Source organism: Sphaerulina musiva (assembly GCF_000320565.1).
Source record: "Sphaerulina musiva SO2202 unplaced genomic scaffold SEPMUscaffold_2, whole genome shotgun sequence".
NCBI lineage: Eukaryota > Fungi > Ascomycota > Dothideomycetes > Mycosphaerellales > Mycosphaerellaceae > Sphaerulina > Sphaerulina musiva.
Window position 1 is genome coordinate 2,328,889 of NW_016017384.1, and position 22,668 is coordinate 2,351,556.

Genomic DNA, 22,668 nt, shown 5'->3' on the forward strand with positions numbered 1-22,668 from the left:
CGGGGGTTCGCTAGGGCTTCTCTGCCCTAGCGTATTATAGACGCCCCCTCTTAGGGCTAATGTCCCTAGTAGCGATAGGTTATTAGTCCCCTACGTATTCGCCCTACGAACGGGGGTAGACGTCTGCTCTTATCTAGGTACCGCGTAGAGCTAGCGCATACCTGTAGAATGTCTATGCCTTAGTATTAGTAAATATTGTATATAAATTCCCTCTTATATTCGCGCTGTCGCGAAGCGTCGCTAAGAATGTTTGCTTATAGTCGTATCGCGAATTCTGTAGGTAGTAGTCAAGAGTACGCAGTAGTGTCGCTATAGAGATAGAATATTTTAATAGGTTCGTCGCGCGTTCTACGATCCTCTTATTCCTTTCCTATTAACAACCTACTACGTACTAACATTCTTACCCGCCTGTAACTCTATTACTACTACTATATCCAGATAGCTATACTTCTACTTCTCGTTCTTCGTTTACTCTTTATAGCCCTACCTCGTCCCTTAGTTTCCCTCGCCGGCTCCGCCGCTTTATTAGGCCCCTTCGACTATTATAGCGTTTACCCGGGGGTGCGTAACGATTCCTTTCTCCGCTACGTATATAAAGGATATAGTACCTAACGACTAGGACTATAGCTAGTCGGACGCCGACTAAGACGAAACCGGGTACGTAGCTATATACCTGCGGTACGCAAAGTCGATCGCTATAGGGCGAGTATATAATATGTCTATATACTATATATACGATAGCTACGCGAACAACAACAAAGCAGGATGTAATAGTATAGGAAGGGTAAGTGTCCGTCTGCCTCGCTAGGGGTTCGCCTTGCTAACGAGTTTGTATATAGACCGTACGGTCCGTACTAAGACTCTCAAACAAGGTAATCGCCGTCTAACACTAGAAGGATGCCTATAATAAGATCTAGAGAGAGATTACGGCTAGTTACCCGGCAAGCTCCGTAGAGGACGCGCGCGCCCTCGCGGAGGGCGACAAGGAGTACTGTCGCTAGGCAGTACGCCTCTATCTTATAGCGCGAACCCTTAATAGAGAGATCTATACTATTGAGGTAGCGTACTACCGTATAGGGACTACCGTAGGTAGGCCTACCCTCGCGCTACGGTCGACCTAAGACTACTAAGGCTTGCTGCTCTTAGAGCAATTGCGTTCGCTAGGACGCTATCCCGTATAGGGACCCTTAGAACGCCTCTAAGGGTCGTTAGCGGTAAGTCTTTAACGACGCTCCCCGTTCTTAGAAACTAGCTAACTATATCGTAGCGTCCCTCTACTACCGCGGTAGACGCCTTTAACTAGACGCGTACGAGGTTCTACTAGGTAGTACCTACTATAGTATTACGCCTAGACGAGGCCCCGGCGGTTCCCCGCGCCTCGCCCCGTCCTTAAGCAACCCTGCTAGTACTCTCTATAGGTCGGAGTTACTGTTAGGGTAGTCGCCCCGTAGTATATTCGTCTAACGATAAGGAGCTTCTAGCTACGGTACCGACGCCGGTAACCTTTCGTCGGCGCGGCGAGAAGGTACGCGAGGTTACCCTATCCCTAGAGTAGGGTCCCGTATTGCTAGACTTTGTTCGAGATACCCTTTCTAGCCTACGTCGACCTAAGGCTAGTACCGTTCCCGTATCGACTAACGATATGCCCTCTCGTCCGCGTAGCGGTCCTATAGCGACTACTTGTCCTATTGCTCGTCCGGCGGTCCCTATCTAAGATTTACTAGCGCGTACCCCGGCGGCTCGTCGCTAACTAGTAGCTCGCGAGACCTCTCGACGTTCGACGGCCGGTCGTATAGCGCCTCGTACGCCGTATAGTAGTCGTACTTTGAATACTGCGTACTCTCTATTACCTAGCTATATAGCTAGGTACGATTTTAATACCCTAGAGGGGATCGCCGCGGGCCCGCGGCTACCTTAGACTAGGTACTATATCTACGCCGGATACCTAGCTATTCTACTCCGATATTACTGTCGTCGCGCTCTATCCGGGGAACTCCCCGATTATCCCGCCGTAGCGGTCGCCCTATTAAGAACCCTTAGCTAATACGTCGGTTCGATAATAGATACGACGAGGAGGATGTTAGCGATAACTAGGAGATAGAGGACGCGCCGCCGCTAGAGGTAGAGGCCCTATAGGATAGGGACCTCCTTATAACGGGCGCTCTCCGAAGTAAATCCCCGGCGCCTATAGCACTATCGGTTACTATTGCGCCGCCCGTTCTAGCCTCTCCTCGCGTCTCTAGAGCGCCGTTATTTCGAGGCTTCTCGCCCTTGCCTATAGAGCGCGAGGCTTCTCGGAGCCTATTACGCCTAGTATTATATCCGGCGATTCCCTTTCGCTTTACTAACCCTCTTTCTCGAGAGTCTGCCCGCGCCTCTCCCTTAGCGACTATACTACTATCGCGTCTGTTACCTCCTACTGCCTTTAGAACTACGCTGTCGTCGCTAGCTCGTTAGTAATCAAGCCCGACGGCCGAAACTTACCCTAGCCCGCCTTTGTTTATATCGCCTCGCCGCGAGGTTAAGTCCTCTCTCGACCCGGAGGAGTAGGGTCGGGACATTTACCTTAGTAGGGATTAGATTCCCGATATCGATCTGCGGTCGATATCAAATATAGGTCCTAACGGGTTAGTAGCCGTCCTAAGGGACATTCGCCGCTTTCTTCTAGACGCGGAAGTCCCGGCGCTACTACGTAAGATTTATCGGTTGCCTCTGTACCGGGCCTACTAATAGGCTATAATATAGGCAGATTACGGGTTCTAGCGAGAGGAATACCTAGACGATTACAAGTTTAGGAGTCTTATCCGGTACGCGGTACCTAAGGCCTCGGAGGGTACCCGGGACCCTACGCCGGTACTAGTAAGCGACTACGCTATAGCCGAAGCGCCTTCGGCAGAGGGTAGCGTTAGGGGTTCGCGTATAAGGAGCGGAATATTTAGTATATTTAGTAGGAGGTAGCCGGGGGTCTACTAGGGTTGTAATAGTTTGTCTTATACTATATACTTTTCTATTATCTGCTGCTCGCTCCCTTAGGGGATACCTGCGATAATCTCTACTTATCTAGCAGCTTATTTATGTTTTCGAAGTTGTCCTTAGGTTCCTAAGTATTAAAGTCCTTATCGTACCCTTTCTACCTAAGTCGGTATTCTATCTCTCCCTTCCTTTTCCTTTCGTCTACTATCTTGTCTACTTCCTATACTTCGGTACTATCGGCGGCGATATCGGAGGACGCTATATTCGCTAGCGGAGCGCTAGGCCTTTTATAGAAGGGTCGTAGAAGGGAGATATAGAACACCGGATATATATAGTAGGTATTTAGTAGGATTAGCCGGTATGCCTACTAGCTATCGCCGACTACCTTATCAACCCGGAATAGGCCTAGGAATTTGAGGGATAGCTTCTTGCTAGGCTAAGTTAGTTTTAAGTTCCTTGTACTTAGAAGTACTAGATCTCCCTTAGCGAACGTCTATAGAGTATAGTAGTCGTTATACTAGCGCTACTATCGCTTCTACGCTTATTGTATACGAGTCGCCGCTTCTACTTGTACCCGTTCTAGTAGCTAGACTTTGTCCGATACTACCGGCGCCTCCTCTTTATAGTAGACGTCTACGTCTAACGCAGACTACTAGGGATGTTTCCTATATACTATTATAAACGGCGTCTCGCCGGTAGTCGCGTATACCGTATTGTTGTATACGAATTCCGCGTATAGTAGGAGGGACGCCTAGTCGTCCTATCTATTAGACGTAAACATCCGAAGGTAAGCTTCTATCGTCTGATTCTAGCGTTCCGTCTGCCTATCTATTTAGGGATAGTATACGGTGCTTAGCCGTCGTTTTATCTAGTATTAGTAACAAATCTTAGTTTAGAATACCGAGGTAAAGAGCATGCCTCGGTCGCTAACGATTCCCTTAGGGAGCCCGAATTTGGTACCTATATACGTTATAAATACTTTAGCAAAGTCCCTTATAGTCTACGTTTCTTAGGCCGGAATATATAATAACATCTTCGATAGCCTGTCGACAATAACTAGTATAGAGTCGTACGTTACCCTATAGTACTTCGCCGGAGGTAGCTTAGTAATAAAATCTAAAGAGATCTCCTCCTATACATTTCCTAGTACTAGAAGCGATTTCAGCTCCCCTAATAGCATCGTCCTAGGTGCCTTAGCCTTTTGGTATATATCGTATATCTTGTAATATTCTCTTATATCCTATCGGAGCTCCGGCTAATATAACGAGCGGTAGACTAACTTTAGCGTCTTATCTTCGCCGAAGTGTCTAGCGAGGGCGGAGTCGTAGAAGTTAGCTATAATTTCTGCTCGGACGGCCGGCTTATTTAGGACGTAAAGCCTCTCTTAGTACCGTAGTAGGTTCTTGTTATCGAACATCTAGGAGTCTAGCTTACTACGGCGGGTTCGCTAGGCATCCTTCTACTCGTTCCTCTTATAGGCGACGAACTCGTCCCGTTACTATAGCGAGGCTACGAGACTTCTAAAGGGTTGCCCTACGTCGCCGCTTGTAGTCTAGCTCGCGAGTAGGACCCTTACTATTAAGCGTAGTACGTAGTATATATATTTACTAGTACTAGCGACCGGAGTTGTATTGCGTAACGGCGCCGGAGGTTCGCCGGGCGTACCCGAAATTTCGGTCGTAGACTCCTCGCTACTTACTATACTAACCTTACTGTTACGGATTTATATAGCTATTACCGTAATACTTAGGTCGGCTAATTTGAGCTTGTACTAGAGGGTTAGTAGTAATTAATTAACCGCGTCGTTCTCGGTCTAATAGTCCGCTCGTCTCGAGAGGCTATCTACTAGGTTAGTCTTCCCCGGCTAGTAGTATATCTCGAAGTCGAATTAGCCTAGATATACCGCCTATCGGGCTTGTTGCCCGTTTAGCTTCTATACTGTCTAGATACCCCTTAGGTTATTGTAATCGGTATATACCTAAAGCGGGGTATATACGTCCGCGAAGAAGTGTCTCTAGACTTTAAAGCTATAGACGACCGCGAGGAGCTCTTAGTCGTATATTTCGTAATTCCGCTCTACCGGCGACATCTTTCTTAACATAAAGGCGATAGGGTGCTACCGGTCGTTATAGAGCTACGTTAGGATCCCGTATAGGCTATAGTCGGACGCGTCGGTTTCTAGTCGTAGGGGCTTCGCTAGGTCGTAGTAGCGGAGTATAGAGGCGGAAGTAAACATCTGTTTTAACGCCTAGAACGCCGCCTCCCCGGCCTCCGTCTACTAGAATTCGCCTTTCTTTAGAAGGTTAGTTATCGGGGCTATTACCTTCGCGTACCCGGCTATAAAGCGGCGGTAGAAGTTAGCAAACCTAAGGAATAACTGCAGTTCCCTTAGGTTAGTCGGCGAGGGCTACTCGGTAATAGTAGCAACCTTCTCGGGGTCGGTATATACGCCCTTACGGTTTACTCGGAATCTAAGGAATACTACCTCGCTTTACGCAAAGGCGTACTTCTTTAGGTTAACGAACAATTCCGCCTGTTCTAGCCTAGCGAGTACCCGGCGAACCGCCTCCTAGTACTTTTCGATATTATCGTAGTAGGTATAGATAAGGATGTTATCTAGGTATACTACTAGGATGTTATCGAGCAGCCCGGCGAGGGCCCGGTTAACGTACGCCTAGAATATAGCTAGAGCGTTAGTTAGCCTAAAGGGTATTACCTTATACTCGAAGTGCCCGTATCGCGTTCTAAAAGCGGTCTTCTATTCGTCGCCTTCGCGGATACGGATTCGGTAGTACGCGTCCTTAAGATCTAGAGAGGTAAAGTACTTAGCGCTAGTAAGGCGCGTAAGGCTTTCGTCGATAAGGGGAAGTAGGTATCGGTCCTTAATAGTAATCGAATTCAAGGCGCGGTAGTCGACGTATAATCGTAAGGTCCCGTCCTTCTTTAGTACGAACAGTAGTAGAGCCCTAGTAGGGCTAGTACTATATACAATCCGTCCCTACTCCAACTCCTTATAGAGGTATTCCTAGAGGACTTCTAGCTCCCGCTAGGAGAGATAGTAGAGGGATCCGAAGGGCGGTTCCTTACTATCTATTAGTTCGATAGTATAGCCGGTTGCCTTATAGGCCGGAAGGATCGCCGCGGAGTCGTTGTCGAATATATAGCGATATCCTTCTAATACAGCGGGGAGGGAGACTTGTTTTGCCTCGCCTTAGTTAATCGCGTAAATCTAGAAGGTCGAGCTCTAACCTCTCTAGGGGTTCGCTAGGCGTAACTACCCTACTATATAGATAGGGGAGGAGTCTTCCTTCGATTCGCGCTTTAACCTCTTTAGGGAGACCCTCTCGAAGCTAGAGATTATAAGTCCCTATCGCTATATACCGGGACCGTTCTAGATATCGATGCCTAGGGTCTTTAAGGAATACCGGCTAAGGAGGATAGAAGGTCCGTCCTAGTCGACACTATAGGCAAGAATCTTCGTAGTTCGGGTGTCTATACTAGAGTCGCTAAGTTTTAACTAGAACTCGTAGGCGCCGTAGTAGTAGGTTTCGTAGGTCGATAGCTATCTAAGTAACGGGAGTTAGGCCTCGATTCGGGGTAGGCCTATTTCTACCGCTACCTTCTAGCTAATCGTAGTTACCTAGGCGTACGTATCGAGGGCGACCCGTATAGGTTTTATACCTTCGCTAGTAATAACAGTTCCTACTATTTCGACAATGTCCCTAGATTCAATAGGTCGGAGCCCCGTCGCGTCCTAAGTGTTCGCGACGAGCCTAATTAGTTTTTTAGCTAGATAGGGGTCCGGTTAGGATTACTACGCTTTAACGGGCAGTCTAGGCGGATGTAACCTATCTTACCGCACTCGTAGCACTTTAGTCCTAAGTAATCCCCTTTGTCTAGAGCGGCTTTCGCGGCCGCGCCCGATTTTAGGGCTTTAGCCGTATTAGTACGCGGTTCCCTAGCGTCTCCCCGGCGATCTCGATCTTTAGATTTTAGCTTGTTACTACTAGTCCGCCCTTTACTACCTTAGGTCCTCGGGTAGTTCTTCTCGATCTAGGTCGCTAGGTTAACTAACTCGTCCTATGTTTTAGGGATAGAATTATAATCGACGATCCGTCGGCGGGTCTCCGGGTACAACCGGGCGAAGAACTAGTATAGCTATTGCTCTAGAGTATACCGTTCTAGCTATACCTCGAGAGTCTCTAGGTATATTAGGAACTCTCTTAGAGACTAGTTAGTACGTTGTTTAGCAGACGCGTAGTCTAGGTAAGCCTAAAGTAGTCGAGCGTTAGGATCGTCTAGGAGGTTAAGTAGGAACTACTTAAAGTTATTCTAAGTCGTATCCTTACGCTCGGCCTCGGTTATCCGCTACTAGTATATATACTAGCGGTCCCTCGGGGTATACCCCTTAGAGAGGTACTATATTGCCTAGATATACTTCTCGGCTTCCCGTTAGAAGGATCGTAGATTCTAGAGGAATACGACTTCGTACGATATTACGAAGTCGCCGTATTCTTTTAAGGACCTCCCCTCGTATTCGCTAGAGGCTTTTACCGAGCGTTTAGGAGGAGGGGCAATATCGGTTTCTATAGTATACCGCTTATAACCGCAGCTACTCTAAAGGTCGGCTACTTCTTAGATTAGTAGCAGACGTTCCTTTTCCGCCTATAGGCGGGCGATATCTTTCTGAAGGTCGCTTAGCTCCTTACGTTCGACGATAATTTCTAGCTCGGAATCGTTCGTATCTTCTAGCTAGATACTAGCAAGAGCTTCTATAGATTCCTCCTAGTCGAGCAGTTCCTAAACTCGTCCTACTTCGATATCTATAGAGGAAGATTGTTTAGTAGAGGCCTGTTCTAGTATAGAGGGGTTCCCTAGCGAGTCGCTAGGGTTCTATCTAGTAGAACGTCCTCCTACTATTGTTCGGACCTTTCCCTTATAATTAAAATACGAGAGTTATTATATAATAGTTCTGTAAGCGTAAGGGTATACGCGACAGAGGTCCTAGGTATAAAAGGTATAAACAATATATAGCTTACTAACTAAGGTACAATAACTCTACCCTTCCTTCCTAGAGGAGGGCCCTCGCTATATATACAAGCTATTCTATTATCTACTCCTCGCTACCGGCACCGCCTCCTCTTAGGCAGCAGCCGATAACCGGTTCCCTTAGGAACCCTCTTGATTTAGAACGTCTCCGATCGGTAGAGTATCCCTTCTATACCGGATCGCCGGAGGTCCGCAAGGGCTTCCCGTCCCGCGCGGTACGCCCCGCCCGCCTCGCCGGGGGTTCGCTAGGGCTTCTCTGCCCTAGCGTATTACAAAGATCTAGTTTAGAAGAGAGCGGCTGTACGCTATATACGAGGATATAGTTATAGACGACAAAGTATACTATAAGAAACCGTTTCTAGTCTAATATCGTACGACCCTTATAGGGGCTATCTCGTACGTATTCGAAGCGTTTCTTAATAATACCGAATATCCGCTCGACGTAGTTACGAAGCTACGTATAATATAGATTAAACAGTTCTTCCTTCGTTATAGGCTTTATATCCGACGCAACCTGCTTGCGCAAGTAATATCGTATACGCTAATATAGTACGAGTAATCGCTTGTCTTTCGGTAAGTACCCTCTATTAGCGAGATAGTAACGGCCGGTAGGTATACGTAGGCTACCGACAACGAACGTACGGTTTACGATAGTACTATCGTTCGTAGAGCCCTCGTAGCCTATAAGCGAGTATAGAAACCGATAGTCGAAATCGTATACGGCTAGTACGTTCTAAGCGATAAAGTTTTTCTAACAACGCTACGCCGATTGCCTCTCTTCCGGAATTACTGCGTTGATAAACGTACTGTCTAGCGTACCTAGGGCGCCCTTGAAATAGCGGAATTTAGGCTATCTTAGCGCTAGATTAACGGCTTTATCGTCTAGTAATTAGATATAATCCTCGGCTATTCGATATATAGCAACGCTAACCCTCCGGATAACCCGCGAATAGGTACTTCGCGTATAGTAGTAGCTGTTAACTAATTCGCTAACAGATAGGTTATAAGCTACGAAGTAAAGAAACATAACTACCTGCTTATTAATCGTAACTCTAGCTCTTCTATAGTTATCTAGGCTACTACGGTTCGTAAGCTCCTCGATTAACGATTTTAATACTACTTGCTTTAGACGCGTTGTCGAGTAACAGAACCGTTCGGTACTATATAGGCACTTATATACTATCTTCGTACCTAACCCCGGCTCTATCTACGTTGTAATAATACCTAGCGGCCTATACCGACGTCTTTCTACGAGCCGAGGGACTACGATTAGGAGGATAGTATATAATATAGCGGCGGTAATAATACTATAGAGGACGAGAATACCGGCGGATTCTATAGTTTCTACTATATTTGAATAATAAGAGCAGTAAATAGATAGAGGGGTACAATATAGTACGTCGTACGTATACGACGGCGACGTCTACGCGCGACGGACTGTAACGACGACGTCTACGCGTGACGCGTAGTATATATCTCGAACAGCGACGTAGGCTATAGGTAACGCTAAGAGTATAAAATAGCTATTTGTCGGCCAAAAAAGCGTCTCGAGAGGCACTTTTGCGGTTGTAGGTCCCGTCTGTACGTTCGCTAACCTATAGTAGTAGTAGCGTAGCGACAGCGAGCTTATTTATAGTATAGCGCAGCGAGCAGCGAGGTGCAGGACAAAACCGTCGTATAGGCGACGATTTCCGAGAAGACAGCGTCGGTAGTTACTATCTACGTCGACGTGGATATACGAAAACCGTGTAACCGACACCAAAGAAGACGGGGCCTAAGAATAAGCAGAATCTCTCTGTCAGGAGCGGGCTGTGAATGGGGGAAATTTTTAGTAACTCTTCTGAAAAGTGGCCTCAGCTGAACGGTCTGAACCTGCTTCTTCATCTAGGAGGTAGTCATCTATACAGGAGCTGTTTTACACCCACTCGACAGGCTTTTTCAATACCTGCAGTAGCCGATCCTCTCTACTCCCCCTCTCCGGCTCATGTTGATACTGCCACCTCGCCGTAAGCGGGAGACTCATCAGAATACTCTCGATTCTCGCACCAGGCGTATTGAGCCCAAAGGCCGTTCCTCGATCATGCACGAGATTGAATTCCACATATCGCCCTCGTCTCAGCTGCTGCCATTGTCTCTCTTTCTCCGTATACGGCATGTCCTTTCGCTTTTGTATAATCGGCAAATAGGAAGGCAGGAAAGCATTCAGACAGGTCTGACAGAAGGCGAAAAGCGATTCTTGATCTTTCTCCGTCTCGTCCAGATCATCGAAGAATATCCCACCGATGCCGCGTGACTCTCCACGATGTTTGACCGAAAAGTACTCGTCACACCACTTCTTGAATCGGCTGTAGTAGTTCTTATCGTGCGCATCACAAGCCTCCTTGATCGTCTTGTGGAAATGGATCGCGTCTTCGTCAAACAGATAGCTCGGTGTCAAATCCGTGCCTCCTCCAAACCACCACGCATTCGTCGTGCCATCCGAGTTCGCGGTCTCAAAGTAACGGTAGTTCAGATGGACAGTCGGGGCCATGGGATTGTGAGGATGAAGGACAAGACTCAGCCCGGAAGCGAAGAACTCGAGACTTTCCACATCAGGGTCGAGAGCTTTGTGGTTGACTCGCATCTTGGAAATGGCAGCTCGAGGAAGCGTGCCATAGACGACGCTGATATTCACGCCAGCTTTCTCAAAGACATTTCCCTCCTGCAGCACACACGAGATGCCGCCGCCGCCATGAGGTCTTTCCCATTCGTCAATGTGGAATTTGTGGCCGTCTACTGCCTCCAGCGCTCTGACAATCTCCTTTTGCTTCTGCTTGATATGTGCCTCCATTCGTAGACGCATTGGTGAGCTCTGCGTGACGCCAGACTCTCGTTTAGCCAGGGTGTCTCGCTCGGCAATCGAAGGTCCATCGAGCTGTTGGCCCGATCGAGGCTGCTGTGATACGTCTGAGGGCGGGAGAGGAGGAGGAGGTGTCTGTTGATCTGCTGTCACCTGGAAATGGCGTTAGACCAATGGGTGTAACAGCCCGGCACTCTTCTTCGTGCCATACCATTGAATAGATCAGAGACCCAATGAAGACGATCCCGACTGCGATGCGCGTCTTGGGGTACCAGACTTGGTTCAACTGGGGTACGCCGGGCGGAGGAGTTGGCCGTCGCCCCTCCGACGCATATCTGCAAGCGGGTCGTCGTCTTTGTAGAGCATTGCGATATGTGGGAGAAGGTCGGGTTCGCGTGTAGGACTTGAGCGCTGCCTCGAGCAGTGGCGCTCGCACCGAGTTCATGGCCATTGTGGAGAGTACCCTAGTAGTGGAGCATGGCCGGGTGAAGCAAAACTATGTCCACAGTACCTCCTGCTAGTGGAATAGCCAACAGGAGAGACTAGAGTTGATCTGAGGTGGTTCTACGATTTGCACTTATCGTATCCATGACACGAAGAGCTAGCCAGCTAGGTAGGACTAAGGCAAACAAGCCTCACATCAGGCACGCCAGGAACATGGACCTCGGACCCTACCTACAGTAGGATACACACCACTGATGTATTACACCACATGTGACTCCAGCACCAGAACCACATTATATCATTTAGTGTATTTGAGAGAACTGGGAGAGGTGATACTGAGTACATTTGCTCTGTTTTTGCCGTCGCGCTGCGGTCCCCTCAACTCCAACGCAATGTCTGTTACGCCTACGAAATACCCTGTCGTCCTCGCGTGCTCTATTATTCGCCCTCCACTTCAGCGTGCATATCGTACCGTTTCCGTGCTCTTCTCACACACATCTCCATCGCCACACCTAATCGGCCATTTTCCAACTTGGAAGCCACTTGAGGTGCTTCCATTGCTGGTTGGAACCCTCCATGCCGAAGCAGAATGCTCGGAATAGCCAGAACATTCCGAACACAACGGCGTACAGACCAGCAAAGATGCCCCATTGCACGCCCTTGTGTAACGACCTCGTGGTCCAGTCTATGCAGAACCCAAAGCATAGAATGGCAAAGTAGAGTGCCGGGTAGTAGTGGTGCACATATGTGACACGAGCCATGGCAATGAATGGCAAGTAGTGCAGGAACCAGCCGATGACGGGATATATGCCCGCGTACTGGAAGTGGTCGAGATCGGCCCACGTAAGTTCGTCGTAGCCACGCTGCCAGCGAATGGCGTACCATCCAAAAAGACCAATAAAAAAGAAGAGAGAGGCTGTGGAAGCCCAGTAGACGAATGGGTTGCCAAGCAAGTAGTACTTGACGATGTGATCGTCCCACCCACACATGCGTAGACCGACGTTGAGAAGAGGCCACTGCCATGGCGCAGATGCAAGGTCGTCCTGCTTGTCTGGATCAGGCACAAGTGCGTTGTTCGACGTCATCATAGCGACGTTCAGGTGTACAAAGTCACGGAAGAAAGGAGACTTGTAGGAACCGGGTTGGCTGGCGGGGACTAAGAGAAGTGGTTAGCAATGTGCGCAATCGGAGATGGTCACCAGTACTCACGCCTCTCGTTGACGTGCGACTCCACGTTCCAATGCGTATACGGGTCGCGGGGCTTGTTCTCTTTGACACAAGTGGTCTCGATTTGCTTAAAGCCCCACTGTGGCAGGTTGACGTTGCCCGCGCGAAGATAGCAGCCTAGGTCTCTGTGCTTCAGGCGGAACGCGGTGGTCAAGGTACGAATCTTGGAGTAGTCGTATGAGGCGGCATCGTTCACGACCTCGACGATCCAGTGATCCTTGGTGTCGCCAACAGTCACGTTGCCGTAGCAAGAGACTTCGTAGTCCGCCTTAGTGACTGGGGCAGCGACTTGGTGAGAGTGGAGGTTACGGCCAGTTTGAGCATGTATAAGACGAATTTCAGCCTTGTCACCCACAAATTTGAGCTCGGCTTCTGGGTCGAAATCTGGCTCATTACGATTAGGGTAAAAGAACCAGTCATTGTTGGCATCCTTGTGATGGTAGCAGGTGATTTGTTGCTGGTTAGATCCTTCAGGGTACGTCTGGACGTGAGAATGTAGGAGACCGCCACCGTAGCCCATGTTCTTGAGAGTAACTCGCGAACCAATTGCAACTTCAAGTGGGCAGTCCTTTCCCACTTCAGTTCCCTTGAGGTTTGCCTGGAAAAGAGACGACATCTGTGCATCACCTGGGCCACTGTTCTCGAGGACCAGGAAGTGCAGGTAAAACGAAAACATGTAGACAATCATTGGAATGACGATGAGACCGAAGATGCGGAAGCCGACATGTGCTGCGAGCTCGACCTTTGGCATCTTGAGGTCGCCAAACTTGTTCCAGAGATCTTCAATGGTGTAGAGGCCAACCAAAGCAGTGCCAAACATGCCGACCCATTTCACACTGCATACGCAGCCGATGGATAGACCAGTCATGGTCATCCAGAAAGCCCAACCCACCGAGAATGGGTCATGACGCTGGTTGTGAAACTTGGCCCAGGTGAAAATGGTAGTGAAGGTGAAAAACAGAAGCATGCTGTCCAGCAGGATGAATCTGCTGATGGTCGTGTAGCTGTTCTCGAACAGCACCATCATTGTCACCAGCCAGACGGTGGGCCGTTTAAAGTGCAGCTCTTTCGCCGTCAAGTATGCCAGAGGAATGCAGAGTGCGCCGAATGCCGCATTGAACACGCGCATGAAGGTATAGTCCAACTCCTCCGGGTACGTCTCGCCGCTCTTGAATTCAAAAGACCCGTTGTAGCCCGCGAGATATCCAGACAGCCCGACCAGCATCTTTCCGAGCGGAGGGTGCACATCGAAGTAGAACTCGCGTTTGAGGTAGTGTGAGCCAAACTTGCCGAAATGCGCTTCGTCCCAGGTGACAATGTTCGAGAGGCCAATCTTCCACATGCGGGTGAAGAAGGACAGGGCGGTGAAGATGATGGGCGCGATGAGGAATTCGTAGTCATCAAGCGTCTGGATTAGAGAGTTGGTCTGTACATGCGGCGGTCAGCTCCAATCATCCATCTCTCACACTCCGTCCAGTGCTCTGCTCAGGCGTGCGTACCTTTTGCTTGCTCTTTTCGTCCAGCTTGGCGGCCACCTCTTTGGGCACGTAAGTGCCATTGGGAGCAGCGACATTCCGCTTCCTGAGGTCAGCTTGGGTGTCGATGCCCGTTGAAGAGGCATTGGTGGTCGTCGCCATGACGGCAGACGCGTGGCAGGATGCCCGGTGTGGGTGCTGTGAGGTTCTTGCTGGACGCGTTCTTGGGCGTCGTGCAAGGATGGTCGTGGAAGTTCTACAGTGACTTCAAAGTTCAGGCTGTGGCTGTCAGCCTCAGATAGGTCGATGAGGAGACCCTGGGAAAAGCAGGAGAAGATGACGGGGAAGGGAAGGGAAGCAAGCAAGCAAGTCTAGAACAAGGGCAGAGGAGAAAAGAAGATGAACGAGTGATGAGCAGGCACGATGCACATCGCTTGTGAAGAAGAGATGGGACAAAAGAGAGATGGAGAATGGATAAGGTATGAATAACCCCTTCTTCTGCGTCTTTTGCTGCGTGGCCTTGGGACGAAAGAAGGGAACGCTTTTCCTATCAAAAGAGCTGAATCTGCTGCAAGGTGCCAGCCCAGCCCAGCCAGGATCCCTCCGGCCCGCACTACCGTACCACGCCAGCACTCCTCTAAACCCTCTAAACTCCTTCACAACTCCTCAGGGACGCGCAACCTTTTTCTTTCCTGCCGAACGCGCTCCCTTCCGATCTGACCGCGTCGACCACTAGTCCCGAATCCGTCATGTTGTTCCACGGCGCTGTGCAAGTAAGCACCACATCGGAATGGATGGCCAATTTCGCTTCGTCAAATGTCTGCATTGTGAAAGAAAGAAACCGTCCAAATTACTACACAACTGTCATTGCTATATCGGCGTCTCTGGCTAGCTAGAGTAGGGGGTATAATGCAAGCAAAACAAGTACTGGAGCTGCGTCCAATCTAGCACATCATCCAACCTACTGCACCAGACTCGGTCTAATGCACTCATATCCTCATGCAAATCATCAAAAAGTCCATATCTCATCCAGACCACTGCCAGAGCGGGCCGCCTTCATCCCATATCCTGTAATCGTAAACTCCCGAAAAGTGTGAGTGTCGTGCAAAGCTGTTGCCAAAATAACGCATGAATGAAAAGCATAAAAAAGAGGTGCGCGTCCCGCACAAAATGAATCCGAAAGGGCCAGTCAAACTGTGTGACCGAATTGCCTGTCATCTGTAGCCTCCGGGGGAGGCTGGAAGGCGAGCACACTTTACTCCATGTATTGTTCGAACCAGTGCTTGTCGAACCAGCCCACGTCGTTGAATGACTGCCAGAGCTTGCTGATTTTGTTAACATCAACGTTGCAACACGCCTGCGCAGACGTCTTGTTGAACTCCTTGTTCTCATTCAAAAACTTCACTTTCTCCTGGAAGATGAGGCGCTTGATGAGCATGTAGCGGTCACATTTCAGCCTGAGAGTCGATGCCACTGCCAGTTCCTGTGCATGCAGGTGGATGCGATCCTCATCATTACTCAAGTCTTGGTGGTTCTTGTTCGGCCACTCGACCGACAGTTTCTTGCTTCCAGTGTCCAACGACGAGGTTGGAGGGCATCGATCAGGCACATCTCTCCAGTTTTGGTCTTTACGTTCGACCATCTTGCTGGGAGGCTGACGAGTGCGTGGTTTCGGTGCAGCAGCAGCATGGAGTTGGCCGCTCATGCCGTTGGTAGCACTGGACGTCTGCCTGCTGGCTCGCTTCGTTGGGGTCGGAATAGTCCGTTCTTCATCGATGGGACCGGCCCGTGATGGCCTCGCAGGTGCGGCAATTCTGTCGACTCGTGCTCGGATCGCGACAGGAAGAGTAGATCCACTTTTGGTTACCCTTGTCTTGCCTAGACTTTCAACGAGTCGTTTGGTATGAGAATCGCGCTCGACGGGTTGGAAGATGGGTGAAGGTAGCTTTCGCGCCCCGCGCATGGTCCTCTGCAATTCCATGACCTCAGCCACACACCTCTTGTGATAACCCACTGGATCGGCGTTATACTGCTGAACAAAACTGATGACAGCAGGCCTGGGATACAGGGGTTCTTTGGGCGAGTGTGGTCGCTGTTGCTGTCGGGCGTGTGGCTCCGCTGGGCTAGGTGACTGCAACGCAGCCGTTGTTGCTGGTGTAGATTCTCGTTCTGGAGTGGCTCCGGGAGTGGTATGGGCCGCGAATAGTGGCGTATGCGTAGAATCGTTGCCCTCATACGGGTAGAGAATATGGTCTTGAGAGAGCGGCCTGAATGCTGGTGACGCTGGTGGCGATCGTGGCTCTACAGGCTTGACAGGCTGCCTGTGTTGTTCAAAGCTGTCTATCGTCGGCTCCTCGGGTGTGAGCAGGTGTGATGTTGGTCCCATTCTCTTCTCTTGCGGCTGTTGCGACAAGTCCATAGCAGACTCTCGCGACTGTAGATGGTGTGTCGTGGTGGGTTTGCCCAAGGGCGAGCGAGTTGGTCAGCCTTATATGGGCAGCGGGATCATGTGCGTGTGTGGCGAAGCCCGTCGCGTCGTGCTGTGCTGTGCTGTGCTGTGCTGTACCTATGCTTGGATTCTGTCCGCCTAGGTCCGGATGAGTGCCTGCGTTCAAGGTCGATTGGCAGGAAGATGTTGCGACAGCGCTGTGATAAGTAGCACTGGTATTGGCCAATGATCAGTAGTGAATAAGTATTGCTCGCAGGTCAGCATGAACGTGAGGTGTTGGACCTCCTGGCTGCTGGTACAGTGGAGTCAGAGAGAGATATGTTACCAACGGATCAGGCTCTTGCGGCTGGTGACTGCGAGAGCATAAATATGACACGCAAACAGGAAAAGAGCAGACCTAAGACAACAGGTCGGTCGGCAGGAGCCCATCCCATGATTGGAAATCTGTCGCAGCCCGATTCCTTGTCATGCGTGCACTTCGCCCTCGTCGGAAGACAGCGACGAAGGTGCCAGAAAGCAGGCGAGTCAAATTGGCGAATCAGGTACGGTAGCCCACGCGCCCGCGTAGACATTGGCTGCCTAGGATGGCGATTTGGTAGCTCACGTCTGAGTCACCCTCACTTTCCATTTAGTGCCGTGCCGTACGGAGCCTGGAGGTACTGCTCTCCCCACGCTCGTGCAACTCGGTGGCGAACAGAAAGCCTAACAATCCGGTTAAACGTGCGGCGGGTCGGCCTTCTGATTCTGGGACTGTCGTCAATATCCAGGTCAGTTCTTCATCAAATTGTTGCCACGCCCGACCATGACCGTGACATCCTGTCCCAACATCCGTCGTCATGGAGGAACGTGTTGGCATTGAACGTGTCGGTTCGCTGCGCCACAGTGGGAGTGGCCAGGATCGCTGATAGGTCCATCGTCCGCTGGTGTCGGACAAGGAGCTCTAGGTCATCTGTTTGCCTGTCCGAATGGCCAGCGAAGTCAATGGATGAGGCACCCACACCCTTCTCGGCGGAGCGAGGAGGCGGCCGTATCAGGGCAACAGAGCTAGATGACCCGCACTTAAGCGGTGAGGTGCAGCACACTCGTTTGTTCGATAATGCCCATTGAGTATCGTCGTTCATGCGCGCAAAGCCGCGAGGGTTCTCTCGGTGTCAGCCCCCGTTTCAGCGCGGCGCATATGGGGGCCATTGAGGAGCATTGGCAGCGCACAGCTGACATCCATCAGCATTGGGGGGTGGGGAGGGAGCTTGATCCCATGCGAGAGCGAGCTAACTCTCCACCACCAAATGACCACCAGCGGAGAGTGGGATGCACCGAGGCGAGCGAGCGAAGGTCAGTCGCGCGTCCTGTCATCTGCATGTGAGTGTGTGCGTTGGCCGAGCTGCCGGCACACGCGACGGATGGGAGGCGAAGAGAGCGAGAGGGAGGGAGAGGGAGGGTGCTCTGTGTCTGAGGATCCTGGGCAGGAATCAGGATACGGACGAGTCAGCTGCCGGTGCTCAACTGTTGGTTGGATGCCTTTTGCTGATGGTTGTTTGAGACGTTGTAACTTGTTGCTGTCGCCGCGTCGGAGTCATCTGACAGTTCGAACTTGGCAGAGCACGAGCCTCATGCGCGGGGGATCGCTCACGCTCTCAATGCGAACCGGGCGTCATAGGCTATGATGCTGTATACTAGGAGGTAGGTAACTGTAGGAGGTACCGTCTGTACCGTATCCCAGCGCCTGCCGCGGCCTGAACATGAGATCACGGCGAGCCTCTCACACACTGGCACGCATCCAGCACACGTGGACATTCATGTACCGCACCGCACCTCACCGACCTCTGTTTATCCAGAACTACGCGGTATGCGCTGGGCTGGTGACGGAGTGCACAAGGCCAGGCATACTTCTTTCTTCTCACGCCATTCTCGGCCCTTCCCTTCCCTTCACCGCCACAGGCCACTGCCATTCGGCGAGTCAGCTTCAGGCTCCCGGCCTGCCACTGATGAAGTGACCACACCGGATCGATACATGTATGATTGGCACGTCAACTTGAAGCATCCGCTCCCACTCGGGCGTCAGAGCTCCCAGGCATTCCGGCAGACACGTCACAAAAGCAGAAAGATTCAAACCGACATCGTATTCCTCATAGATCTGCCCGGCCGTCCGGCCTATGAGCGATGGCAAATGCCACAGTCCGCCAACGGCAATGGTTAACATCTCTCATCCACTCACTCCCATCAGAGGGCGTGGATGCATCACACGTCGCCAATCCGCTTCGAGATTTTGCACCAGAAGGCAAAAATATCCTACTGACACTCTACGCTCTGTTCGAGAAAGAGCTTCTCCCAGCATTAGATCTTCTCGACCGGAATCTCGTCAGTCGTCTGCAAGTCCAGTCGCACGAAACGCAGGCACAACAAACGCGTCCTTATATGGTTCGCTCAGCACAGCAGCACTACGGCACTCACAGGGGTCACAATCGCGAGCATGTCAATTACTACGAGGTACGACTACAGGCGTGGAGCTGCTCTTGTCCAGCTTTCGTCTTCTCCGCTTTCCCAGCTTCGGCGCCACAATCTGATGAGAAGGAGAATGATGATCAGACCGAGGAGTCCGATGTGCTAGTAGGGGGACTTACGCGGGGGGACGATGTGCCAATCTGTAAGCATTTGTTGGCCTGTTTGTTAGTTCAGCACTGCGGCGCTTTCTCTCACTTTGTGGAAGAGAAAGAGGTGTCCATGGAGGAATTGGCAGGCTCGGCTGCTGGATGGTATGATTGAAAGATCACGCGCGTGCACTTCTCCTGCGATTCGCGCATGCCACTGAGGTGCGCCCACGATTGACAGTTTCCTGCACTGGAGCGATAAAATTGCCCATGGCTCCTGCTCGGTCTTGCACAAGACAGAGCAGCGGCACGTCCTACCTCCTACGTGACGGACACAGTGAATTGAATGGTCATCGTGGAAATGATGGCTTTTCCATGCCTCCGGGGAGAGGAGTCTGCAGGCAGCAAGAGCTTGGCAGAAAGACTCTTCGTCATATTCAGCTCTATTCGTTGCATGCCACTCGCCCCGAGCTGCGGGCCAGTCTCGTTGGTAGTCTTATCTGTGGTAATGTACATGCTCAATGTAGACTTTCTCAGCCGAATTCGATAAGCTGGCCGCGCTTCCGTTACGCTCTTCCAGGCTACAGACATCCTGACGCCGTCGCTAATGCTTGGTGGTGCATGTATCATCATTGGAGGAGCTTTCGTCTCAACCTTTCTTCTTAGACGGAGGAGATTCCTTCTTTGCGCCCTCTTTCGTCGCATCCTCTCCCTTCTCCGATGTACCGTTGAGCATCAGCTTCTCCTCTTTCTTCAGTTCCTTGTCCTTCTTATCCTCATCTTTCTTCGCATCCTCGTCTTCCTGCTGTCGCTTGTTCTGTATCTTGTTCTCAATGAGATCGTGGAAAGCAGTGATGGCTCTTATCAAGCTGGACAAGTAGATGGACATGAGCTGATCGTTGGTCTTGATGCTCATCGCGCGCGCAAGCTCAGAGTTCTCCGTGTGCCCGCCGGACACACCAACACCGCCATTTACTATACCATTGAGCGATGGTAGATCCTTCCCTACTTCATTCGGCGTTGACAAGTTGGGCAGCAGGTTGAAAACGTCTTGAAGGTTGCCGAGAATGGCATGGTTGACTGGCAGATCTCCGTCGATGACCTTTTGCAAGTACTTCCCGATGTCCTGTAATCGCAGATGTAGACCTTGCAATGATTCCAGCTGGCTCGTTATCCTCGTGCTGAGAGTGCCAACTGCAACATCGCGAATGTCGCGCAGCAGGTGCTCCACCCCAATCTCTTCCGCCTCCTCTGCTTCGATTGTGCTCGGGGTGTGAACGAAAGTCTTCGATGTGGTCGTGCCGTCCTATTGTCAGTCAGCAACCAGTTTTCCGAGATGGAGTAGGTAGACAGCATACATCCTTGATCTCTTCCACGGCAAAGTACGCATCTGTCGGCACCCCAACCTCTTTCGGCTGAACATCAATGATGACCAGGAGTGGGTTTGGTGTGTAACGCTTGAACAGCTCGTTGATCTCGAGATCGCTCGCCCTCAACTTGGGACCGGAGTGGTACCACCCGATGAGCTTCTCGCGCGCGTTGACCTTTTTGAACATGTCGTTCATCGACTCGACATAGTTGTGATCCAGGAACCATACGGAAGGGTCCTTTTCGTCTTCCTCGAATGGCACTGTTTGTACGTGATCAGAGCACATCTTTCAGCAAGACCCGTTGCAGATCGCTCACCAGCAAAGCTGTTTGACACTCTCACGCTTTTCCCATCATTCTGACCCAGCAACACGCCCACCACACGTTTCCGCGTGCCCTTCGCCGAGCGGCCGTAGTGATCTGCAGCTGAGAGGAGGACGAGAGGCGCTACGGAAACAGTGCGGTTCACGAGTTGCAGCGTCTCAGCCGTGGTCGCTGGCATCGTCGGTGTCGTATTGGTATTATGCGGTCGATGGCAAGTGGTATGCGCGTTCTGTTCCGTGCTTTCGTGATGATGGCGACTGAGGGCGGGTGGTAGTACCGGTGGCAGTAGGTGTTGTTCAAAAGAAGCTAGAGTGAGGCAACGCAAGCCGAGCTGTCTGTGCTTCTGATTACTTGATCTTACTCTCAACGCGTCTTCCACGCAAAACACGCGACTACATACCTACCTGAGCGACAGAGACTCACAAGACTGATCATCAGGAACCGCAGAGCTACCAGCATTCAGAAATTCACATACTCCGTGCTTAGTCCATTCCAGTGATGAGCAGCCTCCAGGACGACAACAAGGTGGTCCCCTTCGAGAGTACAAAACTGTATGAACAGGCCTATGGGTATGTGCAGGAGTATATGAGTCGCTACGATTGCTCGCATGACTTCAACCATATTCTCCGAGTGCTGGCTCTGTCGAAACACATATTGGCCGAAGAAATCAAAACCAAGCCGACGAAAAATTTCGACGAACGAGCAGTCATTCTCGCTGCTCTGCTCCACGACGTTGGCGACAAGAAGTACGTTCAACCTGGCGAAAATGCGGAACAACTGGTCTCGGATTTTCTCAGCAGAAATGGATGTGCGCCCAAGGACGTGGCAAAAATTGCACTCATTGTTGAGAACGTTTCGTATACGAACGAGATCAAAAGGCCGCAGCTTGTCAAAGCTCACATCAATTCACATCCGGAGCTCGCTATCGTTCAAGACGCAGATCGTTTGGATGCTATTGGTGCAGTGGGTATCGGTCGCGTCTTTGCATTCGGCGCGGTGAAAGCATCCGCTCGAGGCCTGCAGGGCAGTATGGACCACTTTGACGAGAAACTACTTAAGATCGAGCACATGATGAAGACCCAGACTGGCAAGCAGCTTGCTCGAGAAAGGACTGAACGGCTCAAGCAGTTTCGCCGGTGGTGGTATGAGGAGACTCAGGCGGCATCTGCTACTTCCTAGTCGATCCCGAGCAAATGTGGTCAAGCCTTGTGTCCACAGCCCAATGCCAGTCACACCACCTGTTGCTGATGCAAAGCGCTCTTTGTGCCATTGGAAGGTCGTGTGTAGTCTTTGCGCCGTATGTCAGCAATCAGTCCCGGAGGCAAGTCAAGCTCGTCTAGTGGCAATCTTGTGCGACCTACGCACGCATACGGAGCAAAACCAGTCTCATTATTTGGCACGCCAAATGAGACTTATCAGGTTGGAACTAGTCTTTGGCCGGTTGAGACGGAAGCTCGAGGTCGTACGTCCTAGTATTGCTTTGGATACTACAATGGTTCTCGTTCCGAGATCTGAACCCTAAGCTATCACGTCTTTGGAGGCTCAAAGCTGCTGTAACAGAGAGGGTCCAACGTTCGACTCCATGCCGCGAGCCCATGTGCGCATAAGTTCCTCCTTGGGCAATTTGTCATTCAGGTTGGGTAGACTATGCAGGTAGCTAGGAGACACATGATTTTAACAGAAGGCGGTCAGCCGACGTCTATTGGTAGTATTCGGAATTTAATGGCGAACCTCCCGCTCTATTACATTCTAAGACACCATCGGAGGACTCCTGGCAGCTTTCCTTTGCAATGTCGATTGGTTAGCGAGCTGGTTCTTGGTTAGCTCATTCAAGTAAGCCATCAGTTTACAGCGCTCAAAGAATATTAATAGGTAAGGTAGATGTAGTCTCGAAGATATCGCTACCTCATTGTCAGTGAGATGCAGCCTCGA

At 50.7% G+C, this 22,668-nt stretch overlaps 6 protein-coding genes across 6 annotated transcripts; 2 read left to right on the top strand and 4 right to left on the bottom strand.

Annotated features, from left to right (window-relative positions):
* Positions 1 to 9,843: 9,843 nt before the first annotated feature.
* On the bottom strand, positions 9,844 to 11,428 carry SEPMUDRAFT_147513 (Coprogen_oxidas-domain-containing protein). Its single transcript, XM_016904345.1, has 2 exons — positions 11,073 to 11,428; positions 9,844 to 11,014 (listed from the first exon to the last, which is right to left on the bottom strand). The coding sequence occupies exons 1-2, from the start codon at positions 11,310 to 11,312 to the stop codon at positions 9,938 to 9,940; spliced, it is 1,317 nt and encodes a 438-aa protein (XP_016763825.1). The 5' UTR covers positions 11,313 to 11,428; the 3' UTR covers positions 9,844 to 9,937.
* Positions 11,429 to 11,595: 167 nt separating this feature from the next.
* On the bottom strand, positions 11,596 to 14,510 carry SEPMUDRAFT_147514 (glycosyltransferase family 39 protein). Its single transcript, XM_016904346.1, has 3 exons — positions 14,032 to 14,510; positions 12,515 to 13,958; positions 11,596 to 12,461 (listed from the first exon to the last, which is right to left on the bottom strand). The coding sequence occupies exons 1-3, from the start codon at positions 14,167 to 14,169 to the stop codon at positions 11,818 to 11,820; spliced, it is 2,226 nt and encodes a 741-aa protein (XP_016763826.1). The 5' UTR covers positions 14,170 to 14,510; the 3' UTR covers positions 11,596 to 11,817.
* Positions 14,511 to 14,849: 339 nt separating this feature from the next.
* On the bottom strand, positions 14,850 to 17,535 carry SEPMUDRAFT_147515 (uncharacterized protein). The gene has a single exon (XM_016904347.1). The coding sequence runs from the start codon at positions 16,424 to 16,426 to the stop codon at positions 15,263 to 15,265; it is 1,164 nt and encodes a 387-aa protein (XP_016763827.1). The 5' UTR covers positions 16,427 to 17,535; the 3' UTR covers positions 14,850 to 15,262.
* A 752-nt stretch (positions 17,536 to 18,287) lies between these two features.
* On the bottom strand, positions 18,288 to 21,013 carry SEPMUDRAFT_147517 (26S proteasome regulatory subunit rpn-8). The gene is made up of 3 exons (XM_016904348.1): positions 20,731 to 21,013; positions 20,403 to 20,674; positions 18,288 to 20,350 (listed from the first exon to the last, which is right to left on the bottom strand). Exons 1-3 carry the CDS (start codon positions 20,912 to 20,914, stop codon positions 19,694 to 19,696), a joined length of 1,113 nt encoding a protein of 370 aa, XP_016763828.1. The 5' UTR covers positions 20,915 to 21,013; the 3' UTR covers positions 18,288 to 19,693.
* Positions 18,617 to 19,219, top strand: SEPMUDRAFT_38462 (uncharacterized protein; the record flags this gene model as incomplete). The annotated part of the gene is made up of 1 exon (XM_016908706.1): positions 18,617 to 19,219. One exon carries the CDS (start codon positions 18,617 to 18,619, stop codon positions 19,217 to 19,219), a length of 603 nt encoding a protein of 200 aa, XP_016763829.1.
* Positions 21,014 to 21,158: 145 nt separating the features above from the next.
* Positions 21,159 to 22,466, top strand: SEPMUDRAFT_147518 (HD domain-containing protein). Its single transcript, XM_016904349.1, has one exon. It carries the CDS (start codon positions 21,235 to 21,237, stop codon positions 21,913 to 21,915), a length of 681 nt encoding a protein of 226 aa, XP_016763830.1. The 5' UTR covers positions 21,159 to 21,234; the 3' UTR covers positions 21,916 to 22,466.
* Positions 22,467 to 22,668: the final 202 nt, after the last annotated feature.